The 18,046-nt window shown below is 40.4% G+C and overlaps 2 protein-coding genes across 2 annotated transcripts; both read left to right on the plus strand.

Moving 5' to 3' along the window:
* Positions 1–36: 36 nt before the first annotated feature.
* On the plus strand, positions 37–7,696 carry LOC139648867 (hepatoma-derived growth factor-like). Its single transcript, XM_071525107.1, has 6 exons — positions 37–439; positions 2,640–2,716; positions 3,113–3,251; positions 4,819–4,977; positions 5,070–5,258; positions 5,698–7,696. The coding sequence occupies exons 1-6, from the start codon at positions 353–355 to the stop codon at positions 5,716–5,718; spliced, it is 672 nt and encodes a 223-aa protein (XP_071381208.1). The 5' UTR covers positions 37–352; the 3' UTR covers positions 5,719–7,696.
* A 1,485-nt stretch (positions 7,697–9,181) lies between these two features.
* Positions 9,182–13,559, plus strand: LOC139648874 (large ribosomal subunit protein uL24m-like). The gene is made up of 6 exons (XM_071525116.1): positions 9,182–9,218; positions 9,460–9,646; positions 10,028–10,123; positions 11,026–11,129; positions 11,941–12,071; positions 13,130–13,559. Exons 2-6 carry the CDS (start codon positions 9,464–9,466, stop codon positions 13,264–13,266), a joined length of 651 nt encoding a protein of 216 aa, XP_071381217.1. The 5' UTR covers positions 9,182–9,218; positions 9,460–9,463; the 3' UTR covers positions 13,267–13,559.
* Positions 13,560–18,046: the final 4,487 nt, after the last annotated feature.

Below are 18,046 nucleotides of genomic sequence, written 5' to 3' on the forward strand. Positions count from 1 at the left end.
GGGGGCGCGTCTGTGAAGAGGGAAGCGGGTTTCAATTTCAAACCCAAACAGTCCGAGGGAGAAGCCAGTGGGTTGTAAAAACAAAATACACTGTTCGCCGTGGAAATTGTATTTAAACATCTTCTAAAGCGGTTTATTTTTCCCGCGTCGTGGACACAGTCCATGCTACAGTCCGCGTAAAAGTCGCTCGCCTCTTCGTTTCAGTTTTCTGCGCCTGGCTAATTTTGATGTGATAAACCGACGCTTTGCTTATTTGTTGCAGGTGTTGACTAATCCGGATACAACTGTAATACAGCGAAACATTAGTGTCACTTAGATTTATATAATATAGCGAGCTATTTCTCCAAGAAACATGCCGAGGTCGAATAGGCAAAGGGAATATAAACCCGGGGATCTCGTCTTTGCTAAAATGAAGGGGTATCCACACTGGCCTGCGAGGGTAAGTAACTAACGTTAATATCTTGTTTCCAGCTTTAGGTTACATATTCGTTACAGTTCGTGTGTTGCTGCGTGCTCCTATCACTTGTTTATCTGTGAGGCCTAGCTAACAGTGGCTAACATGAGTTAGCCTAGCCGAGTTACGTTAGCTAACGTTAGCGTTGCCCATCCACGCACTGCCAAGTCAACCGTAGACAGTTGAGTTGCAAATTCTTTTGGATGTTTCATGTGCAGAAATACCACACTCCTTAGCTTGCATCAGCTTACATAGCTAATGTTATTGCTAGCTGCTGTCGGTCACTCACACCGGGTTTGATGTGTCGCCTTCATTTTAAATAATACAGCCTCCCCTAAGGGGCCCGGTTAAGCTAACGTTAACTTAAGCTTTTCTTAACCGTTAAACTAGCCGGATAACATGCAGCCTGAATTAACGCTCCACGGCCTAACGTTAACCTCTGTCAACCAGCTAAGTTAACGGTGGGCCATTTGAGGACAGTTACACACGGAGCCACGTTGTAACTTGTTGTCCAACAGTGCGAAATAAGTTTGGATTTAGTTTTACCTTGCATTTGAATAGCTGTTGCATTACAGACGATATACTTTTGAGCTGCTTTGGTAAATTGTAACCACACTTTGTATCCAAAATATCTTGCCTTTGCCTGTCTTCCCACGCAAAGCTGTTAGCGCTTGCAATAACAGCAATATTTCTTCTCACAGGATCAAATGTTACAGTAGTTGGTGTTAAAACCCCACGTTAAGTTCAAATTCGGGATAGTCGTAATTCAAACTGGTAGCTACCATACTCAAAGGATATATGGTCTGCCTAGTTTCTTTTTTTTTCTCCCCATAAACAGTTTCCCCACACACCAACATTGCCTTCAGTGTTTTCCTGTTTCTTCCAGCATTGGTGCGCCGCTGGAGAAAATGTAAACGTAAAATAAAGTCAAATTGGTAAAACAAAATCCCTCTACAACGCATCGTTACCCAAGGGTTATGGATTATATTGTTATGCAAAACAAGACAAAAGGCAATAAAAAGGCAAAACAGTTTGGCACTTCACCCTGCACTGGAACCATAAATGGGACCATAACGGGTACTAGCCTAATTGTGGAAACAAAGCTTGCATTACCCCATGCACCACTGGGCCATACAATTACAGAGGAAACACTGCCTTCTAATTTAAGTCAATGTTCAAATTTGTTTCTGTTTTTAAAGGTAGCAGTCACTCAAATACCAAATATTTAGTTTGCCGCCCCTCCTCCCAAAAAACCTCCCATTTGTTTGTTTATTTCCAAACATGGATTTAATAAAACAGTGCAAATAATTCCGTGAGCTTCTCATCTCACAGTATTGTCTGTCTAGTACCTCTTCCCTCCTTTTTTTGCTCTTATCAGACAGACTAGCCTCTTGTCAGCGGGCTGCATGCCCTGCCCCACCTATCCTGACACACTGGCCCTATCTGGGGATGCCAAAAGGCCTATTTGGCAGGAGGGCTGTTAGGAAGCAAGGCGACACCACACTCTGTCATCATTTCCTTGTGCATCAGTGTCGTGCTGTTCTCATCCAATATTGTCTCAGTGGTGGAGCTACAACGATACATTACATTACATTTACAATAGCCTTTAAGGCACCGTTCAGTTAAACATTAAATACATTTTAAATCACATAGGCGTCATAAACCTCCATTCATTCAGCAATAGTAAGTATTCCATCGTGATGCCTGATGTAATCATCCAGTTACCCAAGCCTAATTTACAGCATCAGGACCCTAGCCTGCACCTCCCAAAGGCTTACACAGCGGCTAATGTTAGATCTGGTGACTAATGTTAGGTTCCTCTAGGGGACATTCACACAAAACTTTCATTTTGGCTATGAATATACTGTATGTTCCAGTTCTGAAGGTCTTTAAAAAAAAATGTATTCAGTAAACAGTGGCACAGTTCTTAAATTTTTGACTTAATCCAAGCATCAATTTCCAATGCATTGAATCACCCTCTGTAGTCTGAATAACTTAATAAGAGTACATTCCTGCTTTTCTTCAACCCATTCAAAAGACAGACATCCTCTTTTTTTTTAATTCAAAGTTGACCTTGTGGTTGAACGTTTGTCCGAACATCAGAATTGACCGTTTATATCTGAACAGTTGCTTGGATTTCTGGATTTGTCCGTGGAGTTTAAGTAGCTGTCTGCTTAATTCACAGATTGACGAGTTACCTGAAGGAGCAGTGAAGTCCCCCTCCAACAAGTACCAGGTGTTCTTCTTTGGAACACATGAGACGTGAGTAAAACGTGTTATGTGACCAGCCTCGTTCCAAATGGAGCCTAAATCATGGCTGAAGCAGTTGAGAAAATTAAAGGAAACATTCAAGATGAACTCATTTCTGCCAATTGGAAAATACCATCTACTGAAACTAGTGGTGTATTTATTTATTTATTTATTCTTGTGTGTACAAAGAAATTGCATGTTTTATTGAATAAATGATGCTCAAGTACAATTTCAGGTAATTTATCCAATTATGTCAAAATAGACAAGACTGCTTGTATGGTGTACTTATTGTTTGATAACACCGTTTCTGCCAGGTATACATTTTATATCCATGGTTTAGTGTGTGAATGTACACATCTAGGAAAATCATTAAGTTATGTTGACAACTGTAATGTTTGACCACCGCAGGGCATTCCTGGGGGCCAAGGATTTGTTCCCCTATGATGAGTGCAAGGAGAAGTTTGGAAAACCAACCAAGAGGAAAGGCTTCACTGAGGGACTCTGGGAAATTGAGAACAACCCCACAGTCACACATGAAGGCTATGAGGTGTGTGTGTGTACATCTGTGACAGAGGCTAAGTGTACATACTTGCTGCTTTTCCTGTAGGTTTCTTTCACTGTATTGTGAGTAATGTGCGTTTTGTTTTTGTGCCCATGGAAGATAAGCACAAAATCTGGTTGATTCCTAAGGAAGGTAAATTTATTTTAAAATGCATATTAACCATAACCTAGGGAATCCTGAAATAGCAGTGACAGAAACTCACAACAACAACAACAAATGCAGTAAAAGCCACAAATGTGGCTGGCTGGGGGAATACGAGGATTTAGAAACTTTTTGGGCAGTCATAAAGGTGCAGATATCCTCAAGCTCGACAAGCCGAGCCTCGAAGCGGTTCATTACCTCCGCCAAGGAGGTTAGGTTTTCGGTGCCGTTTGTTTGTCAGCAGGATTACGGAAAAGCTACTGAGCCGATTTTCATGAAACTTTGTGGAAGGGTGTAGCATGGGCCAAGGAAGAACCCATTAAATTTAGGAGCGGAGCAGATCCGACTCACAAAATTTGCATATCATAGCAGACTGGACTATTGGCCTTGGCGGAGGTCTGCGCTCTCCAAGTGCCCTTCTAGTTTTTAAAGAGTTTGACCTCAAGATGTGAATAAAGGAAATGGAGATGGAGATGCTTTTCCACAAGGCAGCACAACCAATCATGTGATATTTTAGACCAGTTGCTTAGAGCATTCAACATGATTTCTCAACTCTTTTCTTTGTTCCTGAGAAACTGGCACCAGCCTCCTCTGAGCACCTGTACGCATTTATCATTATTTCAGCAAGTCAGTGGAGATGAAACCATTTCTCTTAAAATTGCAAGTACAAGTCCTTGTTCTTGCTTCCACTACAGCCTACAGAAGTAAATGGAATGACTTGCATGTGGGGTTGAGAAACATTTTTTCATTCCCCATTGACTTGCACAAGCACTGCTGATAAATGCTAAAAGGAGGATGGCACAAATTTCATGGGAACAGAAACTCTGGCTTCATTATATTTTGATTCTCCAAATGGGGGATTCGATTAGCAATTAATGGGATAGTGTTTTAAAAATGTAAACCTTCTTGACAAGACTGCACTTCTCCAATCCTGTCAAGGGCCCAGACCGTCCTGACCTTCCATGACATTAACTAAATTACACATTGCTGCATTTAGCAAAGTCGTAGCTTGAAATGTTTGGATGTTTGCAGTGTTACAAGGCAGGGATGTGCAAAAGTGTTTTTATTTTTTTAAATAATCTGCTTTTTGTCTCCTCTGAACAACTGTTGAAATATTGAGTGTGGTCCAGTCTATTGTAAAACCAAAAATAATTGTAAAATGAGCCATGGTTACTACAAATGTTGGCAGTCTCAGATGGAGTGAACGTGAACAATACGTAGCATGCACACAGTAATGAAATATAATCCTGCTTAAGACAACTAAACGAAAGAGAATATTTAGACTTTTATGTGTGCTCTTTGTGGCTCAGAGGTTCATGCCATGTATCTGCAACAGTTACATGGGGGTTCAAATCTGACTCAAGACTTTTCGTCCCTCGTCCCTCCCTAACATTTACATTTCTCTCTGTAGCCATCGAAGAAGGACAGCATGTCAGAAGGAGCAGGGGAGACGGGTAGTTTGGAGAAGGTGGACGCTGAGGGCAGCAGCGACGAGGATGAAGGTGCCCTGGTCATCGACGAGAAGAACGAGAGGGGAGGAACTAAACGAAAAGCAGGGGAGTCCACAGAGGTGAGCTTTTCTTCAAGCTTGACATTGTAAGGTGAGAGCTTCTTAGTCGTTCATCTTTACGGCTCCCTGACGCTTCCTCAAACCCTCGGTAGGCGTCTCCCAAGCGGCTGAAGGACACCGAGGGGGAAGGCGATTTGAAAGGAGACAGCAACAAGTCTAACACGGAGGCCAAGCTCAACGACGTGGCTGGGCCTAAACCCACTGCTCCGTCTTCACTGAGCGAGTCGAGACTGGAGGCCCAGGAAAACCCTGCTGCAGAGGGCCAGCTAACGGCAGATAAGGTACGGCGCTCTGCTTATTAGGATAGCTTCTTACCCCGGAAACATCAGATCAAAAGAATCCCTGAACTTAAAGAGTAACTAAACCCCAAACTCAAATCTGTGTAAAGCCTGACATCTAATGGTAAACAGCATGCTGCTGAAATTGCCATCTGCTATTGGCTGATCTTTTGTGCCAGGTGATGTCATCTTCTAAAGAGTACAACAGTTGGTGACATCACCTGGTACTAGCATGCTTTTTACCATTAGATGTCAGGCTTTACACAGGTTTGGGTTTGGGGTTCAGTTAATGTTTAAGAAAGTAAAACATCTAAATCTGACACAATCGTATGTAATTGTTCTGTTGATTGCACAATTTCCAAGAAATTAAAAACTGACTGTGAGAATAAGAGAGATTTTGCATAATAATCCATCATGTTGCTCTTCACTGTTCTCCTTGCAGCCCGTGACAGACAGTGCTTAACACCAACTCTCAGAAGAAAACCAAGAACCTTTGGCCCTTCTCTCTGGAATTTAAGCATCAAAATTATTACCTGCAGGATGCTAGACTTCTGCTGTTTAATTAATAGGAGAATTTTAAAACCTAAGTATGTTTGTATTGAGAGACAAACAAATCTTCATTTGCCATTTTGGGATATCATATATCCCAGATATCAAAAGTTTGCTAATCTGATTTCAAACAATTGAATTGAGCACTTTAAGGCTCATTTATAAATGGGATTTTGGTGTGTATATATATTTTTTATTTCTAAGTGCAATTACATAATTACAAAGTCTGGATGCTAGGTGTCAAACATTTTTCAGTTTAGAGGGAATACATGCTGAATTCATAATGGAAACTAAAAAATCTTTACTCCACAAAACAGTTTTGTTTGACAAATACTCCCATTTGTTCATTAAGTTGATATTTGTTGGTTTTGAAAATGGACAGATCTTTTACTTATAAAGAACAAATTTTCACTTATGCTCTCAGCTTTAATACAGTATGTATGCATACAAGAATTAGTGAGTTTTCTTCCATTTGTTTAACCTAGCTTTTCAGCCTGATCTTGAAACATGTAATTTATCTTCTGATACATGATGAGTTGCACTTTCAAAGCTTTTTTTGTTTTGTTTTTTTGCCCCATTAAGCGTTGTCTAGTTCACTGTAGGAAATTAATATGCTACACAGGTTTTGTTGCTTTGAAGTATTCTGCGCTTCATTGGAGGTGACCAAATTATGCAATTAATTTCACTTGATCCCATATGTGGCCTACTTGGCTTTTGAATATTTTGAACATGGAAGCCCCATTTGAGAAAGACCCTCAACTAATTACTTTGTGAATCCCCCTCTGTACTTCCCAGAGTAACTCTTAGCTGATGATGTGCATTATTGAAAGCAGAAAGACATTCCTGAATGTTATTGTGTCAATCCTGGGTCTTGAACTGTTTTAAGTCAAGGTGGAGAAACTGCATTTTGTGGAGGAGGAAAAAAAAGTTCACGGCCACTTTTTCTGGGGTCATTTTCTGGCAAATCCTTTTGAATCCACCTTGTCAGTTCAGCTGTTAATTTCGTTGTATCCTGATTCCTTATTTAGCTCACATAATGCTGCCATTGCCAGGTACTGGAGAAGTAATTGGTGGTACCAAGTAAGTTTCTTCCACAGCTCTGAAATGTATTGCTGGCATACATTGTTAATACCAATCTAATCTACACAAATCGCGGTTTTGGAAGAAATGGGATTTCGGCGTGACTTGCATTCCCAGAGCCAAACCTCTTTAAAACTCTGATTTCTCTGTTTTTCAAACCCTCTTAACTGGAATATGAATCTGTTTTACTTACATGGTCTTATTATTTTGGCTGTGGAACAAAATTGTGATGTTTTAAAGAAGTGTTTTATTCAAACATTTATTTAGACAACATCTTGTTGAATATGTGGTGGTGTTATTTTACCTTGGCGACTCTGTTTCCAAGTTCCATTATGGTAGTTTTTGGGGGTACTCAATCTTCAGGTTCAAGTTTTTTGACACACTTTGCCTATTTACCATGTTATTTGGATATCATATTCATTGCTTCAATGTTCTTGCCTATATTTGGCAACATGAGCCCACAGTTATTCAAATTATCGTTGAACCTATGGGGAAGCTCAGTCCTTTAAAAGTGAAAATAATACCTGAATGTTTTGCATACAGTGGGACTGATGTCCTATGCTGTCCTGCTGCATGACTTTTATACCTGCTGCCCTGTCACCACACCACTGATTCACTATAGAAAATGGTCAGAGCTCAATTCCCCCACTCAACTGTCTGGAGTGAATTCCTAGGGTGTCATTTGTAATTATAGTGTAATCCTTGGTTTAGCTTTCTCTGTCACTTTCGGAGGCTGCCACTCAGCTTAATCTACTGCTTAGTTTTACCATTGTAGTCGCCGGTCCATTTAATAAACATGTTGATTACAAAAATACTTGTATTTGTCATGTTTACATTCAATAAGTTGTCCTCATTGTGCATTACCCACACAGACTTCCTTACTCTGGAAAGCACCTGGCACAAATGAGTTCTTTTGTGGTCGCTGTATCCTGTTTAATCAACAATATTATCTGCAGTTCCTAAATCGCAGGAGGCTGCAATATTATTATTATTATTTTGTTTATCAGGGGCGTTCCACACAGCCTCCTAAACCAGGTCTTGTGCAGAATCCCTGGCTAAAAAATCAAGTTTCATGCTGGGGAAAACCTATTATATTTGATCCAAGCAAACTTAAGGATTTTCTCAGCTCATTTTTCGCACTGTAACACTATTACAGTTGTGCGAAAGCAATAATGGCACCTTTTTTTTTATGCATGTCACAAATAACTTACTCCTGAGAGAAGCTCATGGCACAGTTTGGGGAACTAGTTTTGGTGTTATGTAACTTATCCTGACAGATTTTATGTTGGGGTTCATCTGAGTATGAGCTGTTAAGGTCCAGTATTTGGACAGTGACAATGTTTTGATTCCACTCTCATTGCCCCTTATGTTAAATGACACAACTACCATGAGATCTGCTTAATGTCAGCTTTACATTGAGGGTATTTTCACTCTCATTACCTGAACATATCAAACTACCCCCCTTTCACTTGGTTGTTTTCTTAATAACTAAGCAAACTTGGTTCACTGGGCAAATGTTGACAAATGGAGTTTAGTTACACTTGAACACAACTCTGTCCCTCATTTTGCTTAGGAGCTTTTTCAGTATTGATTTCTAGATGTGCTGTGGCAGCTGGTGCATCTGGTTCACAAGATTAATGACTGCTTTATCTGGCTTGAATGTTCAATTGCCGGTTTTCAGAAATTCCAGCTTCATGCCTTGTGGTACAGCCACTATAAATATCTCCCCAGCTACTATAAAACACCTCCCTGGGTGCTCCCAGACTCAGGGCCCAGCTGAACTGTCTTGCTTTCCCCTATGATGGTGGCCCCAGAGGTTCAAATGACTATGCAAAAAAGGAGAGAACATTTTAAACAAGTGTAAGTTGGAACTGTTGAATAACTGAATAATAACTAATTTTTTGAAGATGAATGAAAATTGAATTAAATTAAAAAAAGAAGAAGCTGTAGGATAACTTAAGACAGAATATCACGATGCAAACTAGAAATGAGCATGATAAAATTTCCTCCTCATCCTCCTCAACATCAGGTCCCCCCTAATAGTAGCCACCCTGTCAATATCAATACCTTATCAATATGTTTTTGCTAAACAACTCAATTTTATAGACAGTTTCTTGCAGCTAAAGTGCGTAGAAGGTCAACTTACTGCCCGTGCCCTACATACAGCCCTCAAATCAATTTCACATCTCGATCAACCACCAGGATGGATGATTTGATAACGGCGTGGCCACTGCGCATGCGCTGATCCAGGAACCCTCCTATCCAGTAGGTGGCGTTGCTACGGGCTTAATGCTAGTGTTGGTGTGATACATGTGACATTGACATCAAGCGGAGGTAAGATACTTTTTTCATATTACCAACTAATAACTACAGCTTAATTAACTCCCGGATATTTGGAAAGCTATGTAGCAATCCCATTTGCGTGTGTGTGTTTCAGTAAATAGTGGCGTATGCGCAGCTCGCTATGTAGCTAACGTTAGCCGGTATAATCTAGCTAACGTTAGCTATCCAGTGGTCTTGTCAAGGGGAACTGGCCATCTCTTGGGTTGTGTCTTGATCTAGTTTGTCCTTCCAGCGAAATGAGGCTGACGGCTCTCCTGTCGATGGCGGCCAAGGTTACTTTCCCCAAAGACTACCGCTTTGGCACCAACAGGCCCTGGACCATGGCTGCCAAGAGGCGCAATCCTCCAGGGAAGATCAGGAGAAAGGTGTTTGTGGAGCCCATAGCGCCTGAAGAGTGGTCTCTCCTCAGAGGGGATACGGTATGTAAAGGAAAATAACCTGTTTTGCTGTGTTTCATGAAACTAGGAAATTGGATGAACCATAGATCAATATAATTTAAGCTTTGAGTAGAGCATTACAACAAGTAAAATAACCCTGACGCTATTAATATTGCAACTACAGTCATGTAATGTTTTATGTTGTCTGTGACCATCATGACAAGCCATGTATGTCTGCAATGAATAACGTTTTTGGATTATTTGTAAAGAGCCTCCACAGGAGCTGTAATAAGTATGATATAAAGGTTTGGCCAAACCTTTACTCAGCAGGGTTTGACAAAAGTATCTTTAACTGATGTAACACATGAAGAAGAATGTGTATACAATATACAGTAGTCAGTGTGTTTTTCATCTGTTTCTCAGGTTGAGATTGTAGCAGGGAAGGACAAAGGGAAGCAGGGGAAGGTGGTCCAAGTCTTCAGACACAGAAACTGGGTTATCCTGGAGGGACTGAACACAGTAAGGAAGTCCTATTTTTCCCTGAGGATTCGGAGGAAATGTCACCGTTTGTTGGTTGTTGGTTGAGACACTGGCTGCCAGTAAGCTGCACATAACACAACTGAAACCTGGCCTGGTGAAGCTGTTTCATAAGATTAACAATGTGAATTCAGTTGCATCTACATTGTCTCTGTACTTGTGTAGCTCTGTCAGTGGGTTCACAGACTAACCTAAATGAGTAAATAAGAGGCTACCTGGATTCTTTACTAGTTTTACCATTTTGCACTTATTTCACTATCAGTTGAGTTTGTTCCCATATAAGTAATTTCCAAAAATACAGATAAATGTGTTAGCTTGTGTGTCAGAGCTGGGTCAATTAGTTTTCAGTTCAGTGAATTTTAAGCTGAAAAGTAACTGTAACATATTAAATGGAGATCAGTCAGTCCTGTTCAATTTTGCAAACAGGATATTCAGTTACATTGAAAAGATTGAACCAGCTTGTTGACAAATGTGCTCTTTGAATAAGGTGCTGCTATGTAACAAGCAGTAAGGTTGCAGTTTCACCTCTGTTCAGTATTTAATGCACCTCAGTGCGTATTGTAGTGCTGCTGAGAGGAAAGCTGGCTCCTTCTGTACACTATACACAATGTGCTAAAGCCTTAGCATGCAACATAGCAATTTAACGCTGGACACAGATGAAACTTCCAATCTTCTCTGCATCATAGCAACAGCAAAGCTACTGTGGCAGCAGTGTTACACCATGTATTTATGTTTTAGCTCCACCAGATGGAGCCAGACAGTTTGTCTGGTAGAACTTGGCAGACTCTGGGCACAACTGTTAAAATGTGCATTTAAGCCTCAGAAAGCCTTGTTGGCCGCCACCTGTTGACTTTAAAAGTGTGAACTGTGATTTCCTGTCTCAGCATTACAGGTACATTGGCAAATCTGGGGATTACCGTGGGACCTACATTGCCAGTGAGGCTCCCATGCTGCTCCGTGACGTTGCCCTCATTGACCCCACAGACAGGTAAGCCTTGCTACAGTGCAGGATTAATTAATGTGGCTGTACACATGTATGCTCATTTAAGGGCCAGCATGTTGGCTGAACCATGGCTTGGGACTCAAACTGAATGATGGGCCTTTTTTCTCCAAGGTCATGTTATGTTATCTTTATCTGGAGTCCCAGACGCTAGTGCTGAGCTTACTCTTCCTGAGGACCAAATAAAATCATAATCAAAAGCAACATAAGTGTGATCAGTCCCTGGCAAAGAGAAATAACAAACTAAAACTTCAGTGTGTTACCTTTTAATGTGTCTGTTTCAGAAACTCTCCAATCCTTCTTGGCCAATTCAGGATAGAAACTGTCTGGGGTGACAAACACTTGCACATGTTTTAACTAGTTACATATCTGTGGGGTTTTTGAATGGGATCACTGTGCCTCTGTAACAGTTCGATGCGGTGGTTTATAGTTGGCTTTCCTCTACACCAGCTTTAAAATAAATATTTCTCCGAAAAAATAAATGGGGAAAAAAACGGTAATAGGTTGTGGATGCCCTGTGTACAGCAAGACTCTTCTCAGGTTGCAGGAATGATATTGCAGACAAAAATGAAAGTATTCTACCGCACTCTGAAAGGCTTCAGATGGCCATGTTTAGATATATGTACAGTTTGCAGATATGCAATTATGAAACTGGTCTGAAGTTTTCCAGTGTGTGGTAGAATGCTTTCATCACGTTAAAAAATAGTCATACATTATTCAGATAAATGTAAATGGATTTATGGTCTTTGAATAGAGACTGGCTGTGACAGGCTGTGAAATGCTGATCTTGATCCTCCAGGAAGCCCACCCAGGTGGAGTGGAGGTTCACAGAGGAGGGAGAGAGGGTCCGGGTCTCTCTCAGGACGGGTCGAATCGTCCCTAAACCTGTCGTTGAGCGCAGAGACGGCATCGTAACACAGCAGTGGAAAGGTGAGTGTGTGTGTGTGTGTGTGTGTGTGTTGGCGAGGGATTTCCTTTCAGTAACCAAAGGTGGTGCACGTTTTTCCATGTTTAGCTAACATGCAATATATGAAACCAGCTGTCATTCATCTTTCACCTCTATGCAGGACTTCAGCAACTTCAAAATGATACAGTGCTGTAGGATTGGAATCAAGTCTCTTATCAGTCTTAGTTTCATAGTTATGGCTGTAATAGTCTAATGGCAGAAATCCCAGATCCAGATGATCACCAAAATCTAATCAATTGTTCCAGATTGATTGTTCCAAAGGCCTATCTGTCCTGTCATAGGTTTTTTGAGATATCCTGCTGACAAACAAATTAACAGGGAAAAAGTTAACCTCCTTGGCAGAGGTAACAACACACAGACAGAGGCATTAACAACAGTCATGGGAGCTTTGGGATTCACAGCTTTGTGAGAACAGATTTTTGGTTTCATTTTGTGTGTGAGCCTCATTGATGTCTCCCAAGAGTGCTGCCAAGGGGTCTCATTACTTGAATATGTGACTAGAAAACTAGTCTGTGCAACCCCAAAAAGGTCATAAATTGACCATCAATTTTCACTAGACAGCTCATGCAGCATAATCCAAGCGTTTTGTGGCCAAACGATTGCTCTGTGAGTCCTAAAGTCTTATATTTACCTCGCAGACAGTTTCGAAAAGTGTGAACGGTTGCATACTTTGCTCCTCCAATACAGGAGAGTGGGGGCGGTGAGTCTTCTGGCAGAATGCTTTGGGCACATCATGACTCTTCATGTTTTAAAAAAAATAAGGAACTATCAGTTGGGTAAATATATAAGAGAGTGTGTGTGTGTGTGTGTGTGTGTGTAGGTGTGTGTGTGTGTGTGTGTGTTTGGTGGTCATCAGAGTAGAGTAGATATTGACAGAATTTTCATTTTGGGGTGAACTATTCCATCAAGTTCCATCAAGTATTTCAACTGACATTTTTCATATCACACACACATAGCTATTCCTTTTCAAGGTGGCATTTAATTTCTGCATGTGTCTAACTTTTTATTTCTGACATCACAGATGGTCCCAAAGATACCAGTCCAGAAGACACGCTAGAGAAGACCTATACGCCATCTTTGACAACCCTAGAGGAGGAGGTCATGGAGAAACTGGGCATCCAGGAGAACAGGAGGCACCACAAGTCCTACTGGTATTGAGCAGAGAACCTCAGAGACACTCTTCATATCCCATGTTCCCCTTTCTGCTCTCCAATTTTCACAATGCAAGGAATTCTGAAGATACCTTGTTACAGTGGGACTCGTTTGGAATTTAAAAAGCTGGTGCAACATCCAAGTTGAGGAAATGCTAGTATTGTAAAAACATGAAGAGGGAAAACACAGTTGATAATAGACCTGCAATAGACCTGTGTAGCTTCTATTGCCTGAATGGGAGCAGATTTCAGTCATTCTCTATTTAGGATGGTATCAGAGTTTGTATTATTTTTGTTTCTTTTATGTTATAAATAAATGTCAGAAGTAAACCTGTTATTTTAATGATTTGGGTTTTGTTCTTGGCACTTCATAGTCTTAAATAACAGTACTGTCAAATTATAAGGTACAATATCAGCAGTGATCCACAGTAATCATTTAAATGTTCAGCCATCTCTCCTGGTTCCTTCCCCTCCTTTGAGTCACTGTGCTTCCTGGAGGAGAGAAGGAGAGAATGCCAAAAAGCACAACAAAAATGGAGGGCTAACAAATTACAAGTCTGCTATGAAATTATGAGAGAACAAACGTCAAAATATCAGGTAGCAGTTAAGGAAACTAGAGCATCTTTCTTCTTTAATCTTGTCTCCTTATAATGGGAGCCAACTTCTGGGGAAAAGCTCTGAATTGTGGTAGACACAATGATGTCCAGAGAAGTTTGCACAAAGAACACAGTGCGTTCTGTACCAGCGAGAATTAATTGCTTACCATCTAGTCTTGTAAAATAGATATGATGCATGATGCGGAAAGTACCTTATTCATGGTATTGGCAAAAGCTTGCAGCCTGTTTGGTAATTTATGAGGTTAAGGATGGGTGTGTTATTATACAGGAGCCCAGGCATACTGCCCTCCACAAATTTCAGCTATTAGACAAATGAGTCTGTCTTTCCAACTTGTCTGGGGAAAAGTCTGAGTACCAAGTAATGGAGATACTCCAGGAGGAAATGGCTTTGGAGACGGTGACACAGACTGGGTAGTTTCAGCGAAATTCTCATTATCCTCATTTGACTTTTCATCCATTGGAACTGTATTCATGTATTATTCCAGTGATTTGCGATGGTTTGTGCATCAGCATCCAAATATGACCTCACCTATGAATTTGTGACTCACTTTAATAAGTAACAAGGGTATCAAGCAAGTTCTGTTTGAGGAAAATGAATGAAAATGAAAGAAAAATGTTCAGTTGCTCAAACAAAGGCCCCAGCAAAATCAATGCAAATCTAATAATGTATGATTTCTTGCTGCGTTTTAACATTTATTTCTCTTTGAATGTTTGCTGAAAGCATAACTTGGGCCATCTTTTACCTTTCTAGCATCACTCTGGCACCCAAACTATGGCTGTTCCCTTGAGTCTGGGACTGAAAACCTTCAATCAGCCAGTGAAGCTGTAATCTGAGGTTGATGGGTCTTAATTTTTGCTATAAAGTTTGTAGGTTGTGTTTATTTTATTTTTTTTGCAGCTTGGAACATTGTGCTTTCTCATGGTCTGGTCTCTCTATGGTCTGGATGCATCAGTCTAATCAATTTACTACTACTCAGTGGAAGCCTAATAATACCTAGATTTTACAGATTTAGACAAACTCACCCCATCAACTGTTCCTCTCTCCTCTTCCAGCAGGTCAGCAGTTCTTTGGAACTGACTTGAGTGCACACATCGCTTGACAGTTTACTTAAAATAGCCCGTTTTTTTGCTATATCTGTCTATGGGATACTCAGTCATTCTTGGTTACATTTCTGTTTGGCAGCTCATCTGACCCTCAGCTGTGTGTGTGTATACATCTGTTATATATGAGGGAGGCGGGCTATGAAGTGTATGAACTCCCTAACTTTTTTTTTCTCACTGGTTTACCACTAGTATTGATTTACTCAAGAATGACATTAATGTTTTGCCAGGTCCCCAGCTGTAGAAGCAACTAGCTTTGGTGCCAGGCAGTGACACAAAAAATGATGTGTCACAGATAATATAATTGCGTCAAAACTTCATTGTGGCCGTTTGTACCCTAATTTCTGGTCAGCGCAGTTACATCACGCTGAAAGCATGGCAAGCCACTGGTTTGGCTGAGGGAGCCGACAAGTGGATGAACACAGTAATTTTCCCAGACTTGTCCCTGTTGCCCAGCGCACCGCTGCCACTCGCATCCCAGGGGGAATAAAAGCAGCCAGTCAGCGGAAACGGGGTTTTTGAGGTTTCTTTTTATGGGAGGAAAATTATTCGAATGCTGGTTGTCTTTCCCATCATTGCATGAGTGTCCTGTGGATTTCAGTGTGGGATTACAGCAAGGTGGGGTGTAATGTTTGTTAAGTGGAACCTTTTCTCATGCATTTATCTTTTCCTGCTGTGCTCCATTTGTCTTTCTCTGTGTTTTTCCATTCACGCACACAAAGAACACACTCATGCCATTCTACCTTGTGCAGGATGAAGTGATTGCTGTGAATATCCGTCTTCTAATTTCTGCTTTGTGGTAAATCTACAGCAATGCTGGTAACCCAATTAAACAAAACCACTGAACATGACTCAAGCAGAATACAGGAGACCTAAAATAAAACAGCATGTACTGCTCTGTAGTTTAGCTGAGTCATTTATGCTTCTCAGACCATGATAACTAATGAATACCACCTGTAGGTTTAGCATGGTACAGGCTTCACATCTCAGAGTCGAAATGAATGAAAATTAGTTGCCAAAATGCTACATATGCAGTTTGGGAAAAAGTAATTAGCTATCTGAAGTTCATCATGCAGTATTTCAAAAATATAGAGGAGCCAGTCTGTACAAGTGTTAACATTTGTTATTTGTTATATAAGTGTGATTATTTATTCAAAAATAATATGTTAAAAAAGATTTACTCTCCTTTTTAAAAAGTTGCTTAATATGTATTGTTAGGTGCTATCTATCACTTTGTAAAAGTCTCTTTTTTCACATGCCGGATATCTCACTTTGGAACTGAACTTTTGAAATGCTGGTCATCAGTTTTGCCAAGCAGTTTTTGTTAATGAACAAATTTTAATGATGTTAGAAATTCACTCTATTATAATCTCTATTCTGAGATGCTTTGTAAATGAATGCATGGACTGCTATTTTTTCATTCACAGAAAAAGGAGGAATTGTGATCTGAAGTTGTACAGAACATTTGAAGCCATTTTAAAACCAAATTAAAGCGTTGCTCCTTGATGACCTAAGCTCAGCTGCAATATAATGACAGAGTCTAATTATAGTCGTTTTAATGTTGCTGGAAAATGTAACATTAGCTTGTTTGTATGTAGGTCTGAGGCATGGTTTATACTATGTATGTTTGGGTTTGGTCTAATTTAGTCAGCTCCCAGTGGATACTTGTATGACCTAATTGCATTATGGTTAGGAAAGGAGATGAAAGTTAGAACAGAGTTGTTTTTTTAATCACCTGGTTGCCCTTTTGGACCTTAAAGCCATAATCCAGAATTGACTTAAAAGTTGTATGCACAGTGTAAAACTTGGATAGAAACGTATTAGTTGTGTGTATGTAGGTTCTTCAGATTCTTGAAGTGTGAATTATATGTGGAAAATTTGTTTTCTGCAACAAACAGCTATATTAATGGCAATCCTTGTATCAAAGATCAGTCAATCTGAAAGTGAAGTAAGCCTTCAATCCATTTAATCAAGTCCTATTTACTGTAAATTACTGTGAATATTGCACCTTTTATAAATCACTGTTATGTTTATCTGCTGTAATTATAAATGTGTAAACATGTTACATTGGAAATAATCCCCAGTTTAGCACCTCAAGCTTGCCCTGAGGTGTCAATCAAAATGTTAAGAGTGCAGGTCAAGTAAACTGCCATTCACCGAGCATTTACAAGAAGGATGAAGGATGTTTTGAGTGCATATTTCCTATAAGCATAATTTTTGGCTTGTACTTACTCTGAGAACTTTATTGAAGAGAATGTTACTTAACAGCCCCAAAAAGTCCTTCTTCTCTCCATGGCTCTTTGATAAATGCTTGGCACTGTCTCCACTGGCACCACACTGGATACTGAGCAAAGCACCTCGCCTCACTGAGAGGGCGGGGCATGGAAAGATACCTGTCCATGGAGCAGAGTCACCTGGAGACACTAGCGTTTCATTAGCATAGAAAACCCATATCATCGCTATCACTAGTACCTAGTGACTAGTGCACTATTTTGGAAAGGATGAAGTCATATCTGACACTTGTCACAAGCTACCATGACTTATATAGTATAGACCAGTGGTTCTCAAAGTGGGGTCCGGGGACCCCCAGGGGTCCTTGAGGGGGTTCCAGGGGGTCCCCAGCAAAAAGGGGAATAATTTATTTTCACTATAATTCCATCCATAAGTAACACAATGACAGAATGTATGACTATTTTGGTCATGGGTTTCATACACTTTCTGTAATAAAACATCTAAAAGCAAAAATCTTATCAGATGGGGGACCCTGGGACAAAATCTTATCAAATGGGGGTCCGTGGTCTAATTTGTGTCAGTTTAGGGGTCCTTGATGTGAAAAAGTTTGAGAACCACTGGTATAGACGATTACCTTGACAGACATTACCATATTAAACTGTAGTAACTGACAACTTGCTCTGATGTTTTTGTTTGTTTTGTGATATTCCATTGATCCGTGAAGGAGAATTGTTTTTGTTTGCCCCTCTCCATCGACAGGTCAAAGGTCTGGGTCACTTACAGAACAGCTGGTAGGGATTCAGTGTCTTGCCCAAGAAAGTTTCAACAGGATGGATG

This window comes from Centroberyx affinis, unplaced genomic scaffold, assembly GCF_046629955.1.
Source record: "Centroberyx affinis isolate AG114_WGS23_722 - 3 ecotype Tasmania unplaced genomic scaffold, CSIRO-AGI_Caff_v1 ptg001267l_1, whole genome shotgun sequence".
NCBI classification, from domain to species: domain Eukaryota; kingdom Metazoa; phylum Chordata; class Actinopteri; order Beryciformes; family Berycidae; genus Centroberyx; species Centroberyx affinis.

Coding starts and splice junctions, on each gene's coding strand:
- LOC139648867 (XM_071525107.1), top strand. CDS start 353: ATGCCGAGGTCGAATAGGCAAAGGGAATATAAACCCGGGGATCTCGTC. Junction 2,717..3,112: donor TTCTTTGGAACACATGAGAC/GTGAGTAAAACG, acceptor TGACCACCGCAG/GGCATTCCTGGGGGCCAAGG. Junction 5,259..5,697: donor GCCAGCTAACGGCAGATAAG/GTACGGCGCTCT, acceptor TTCTCCTTGCAG/CCCGTGACAGACAGTGCTTA.
- LOC139648874 (XM_071525116.1), top strand. CDS start 9,464: ATGAGGCTGACGGCTCTCCTGTCGATGGCGGCCAAGGTTACTTTCCCC. Junction 11,130..11,940: donor CTCATTGACCCCACAGACAG/GTAAGCCTTGCT, acceptor TTGATCCTCCAG/GAAGCCCACCCAGGTGGAGT. Junction 12,072..13,129: donor CGTAACACAGCAGTGGAAAG/GTGAGTGTGTGT, acceptor CTGACATCACAG/ATGGTCCCAAAGATACCAGT.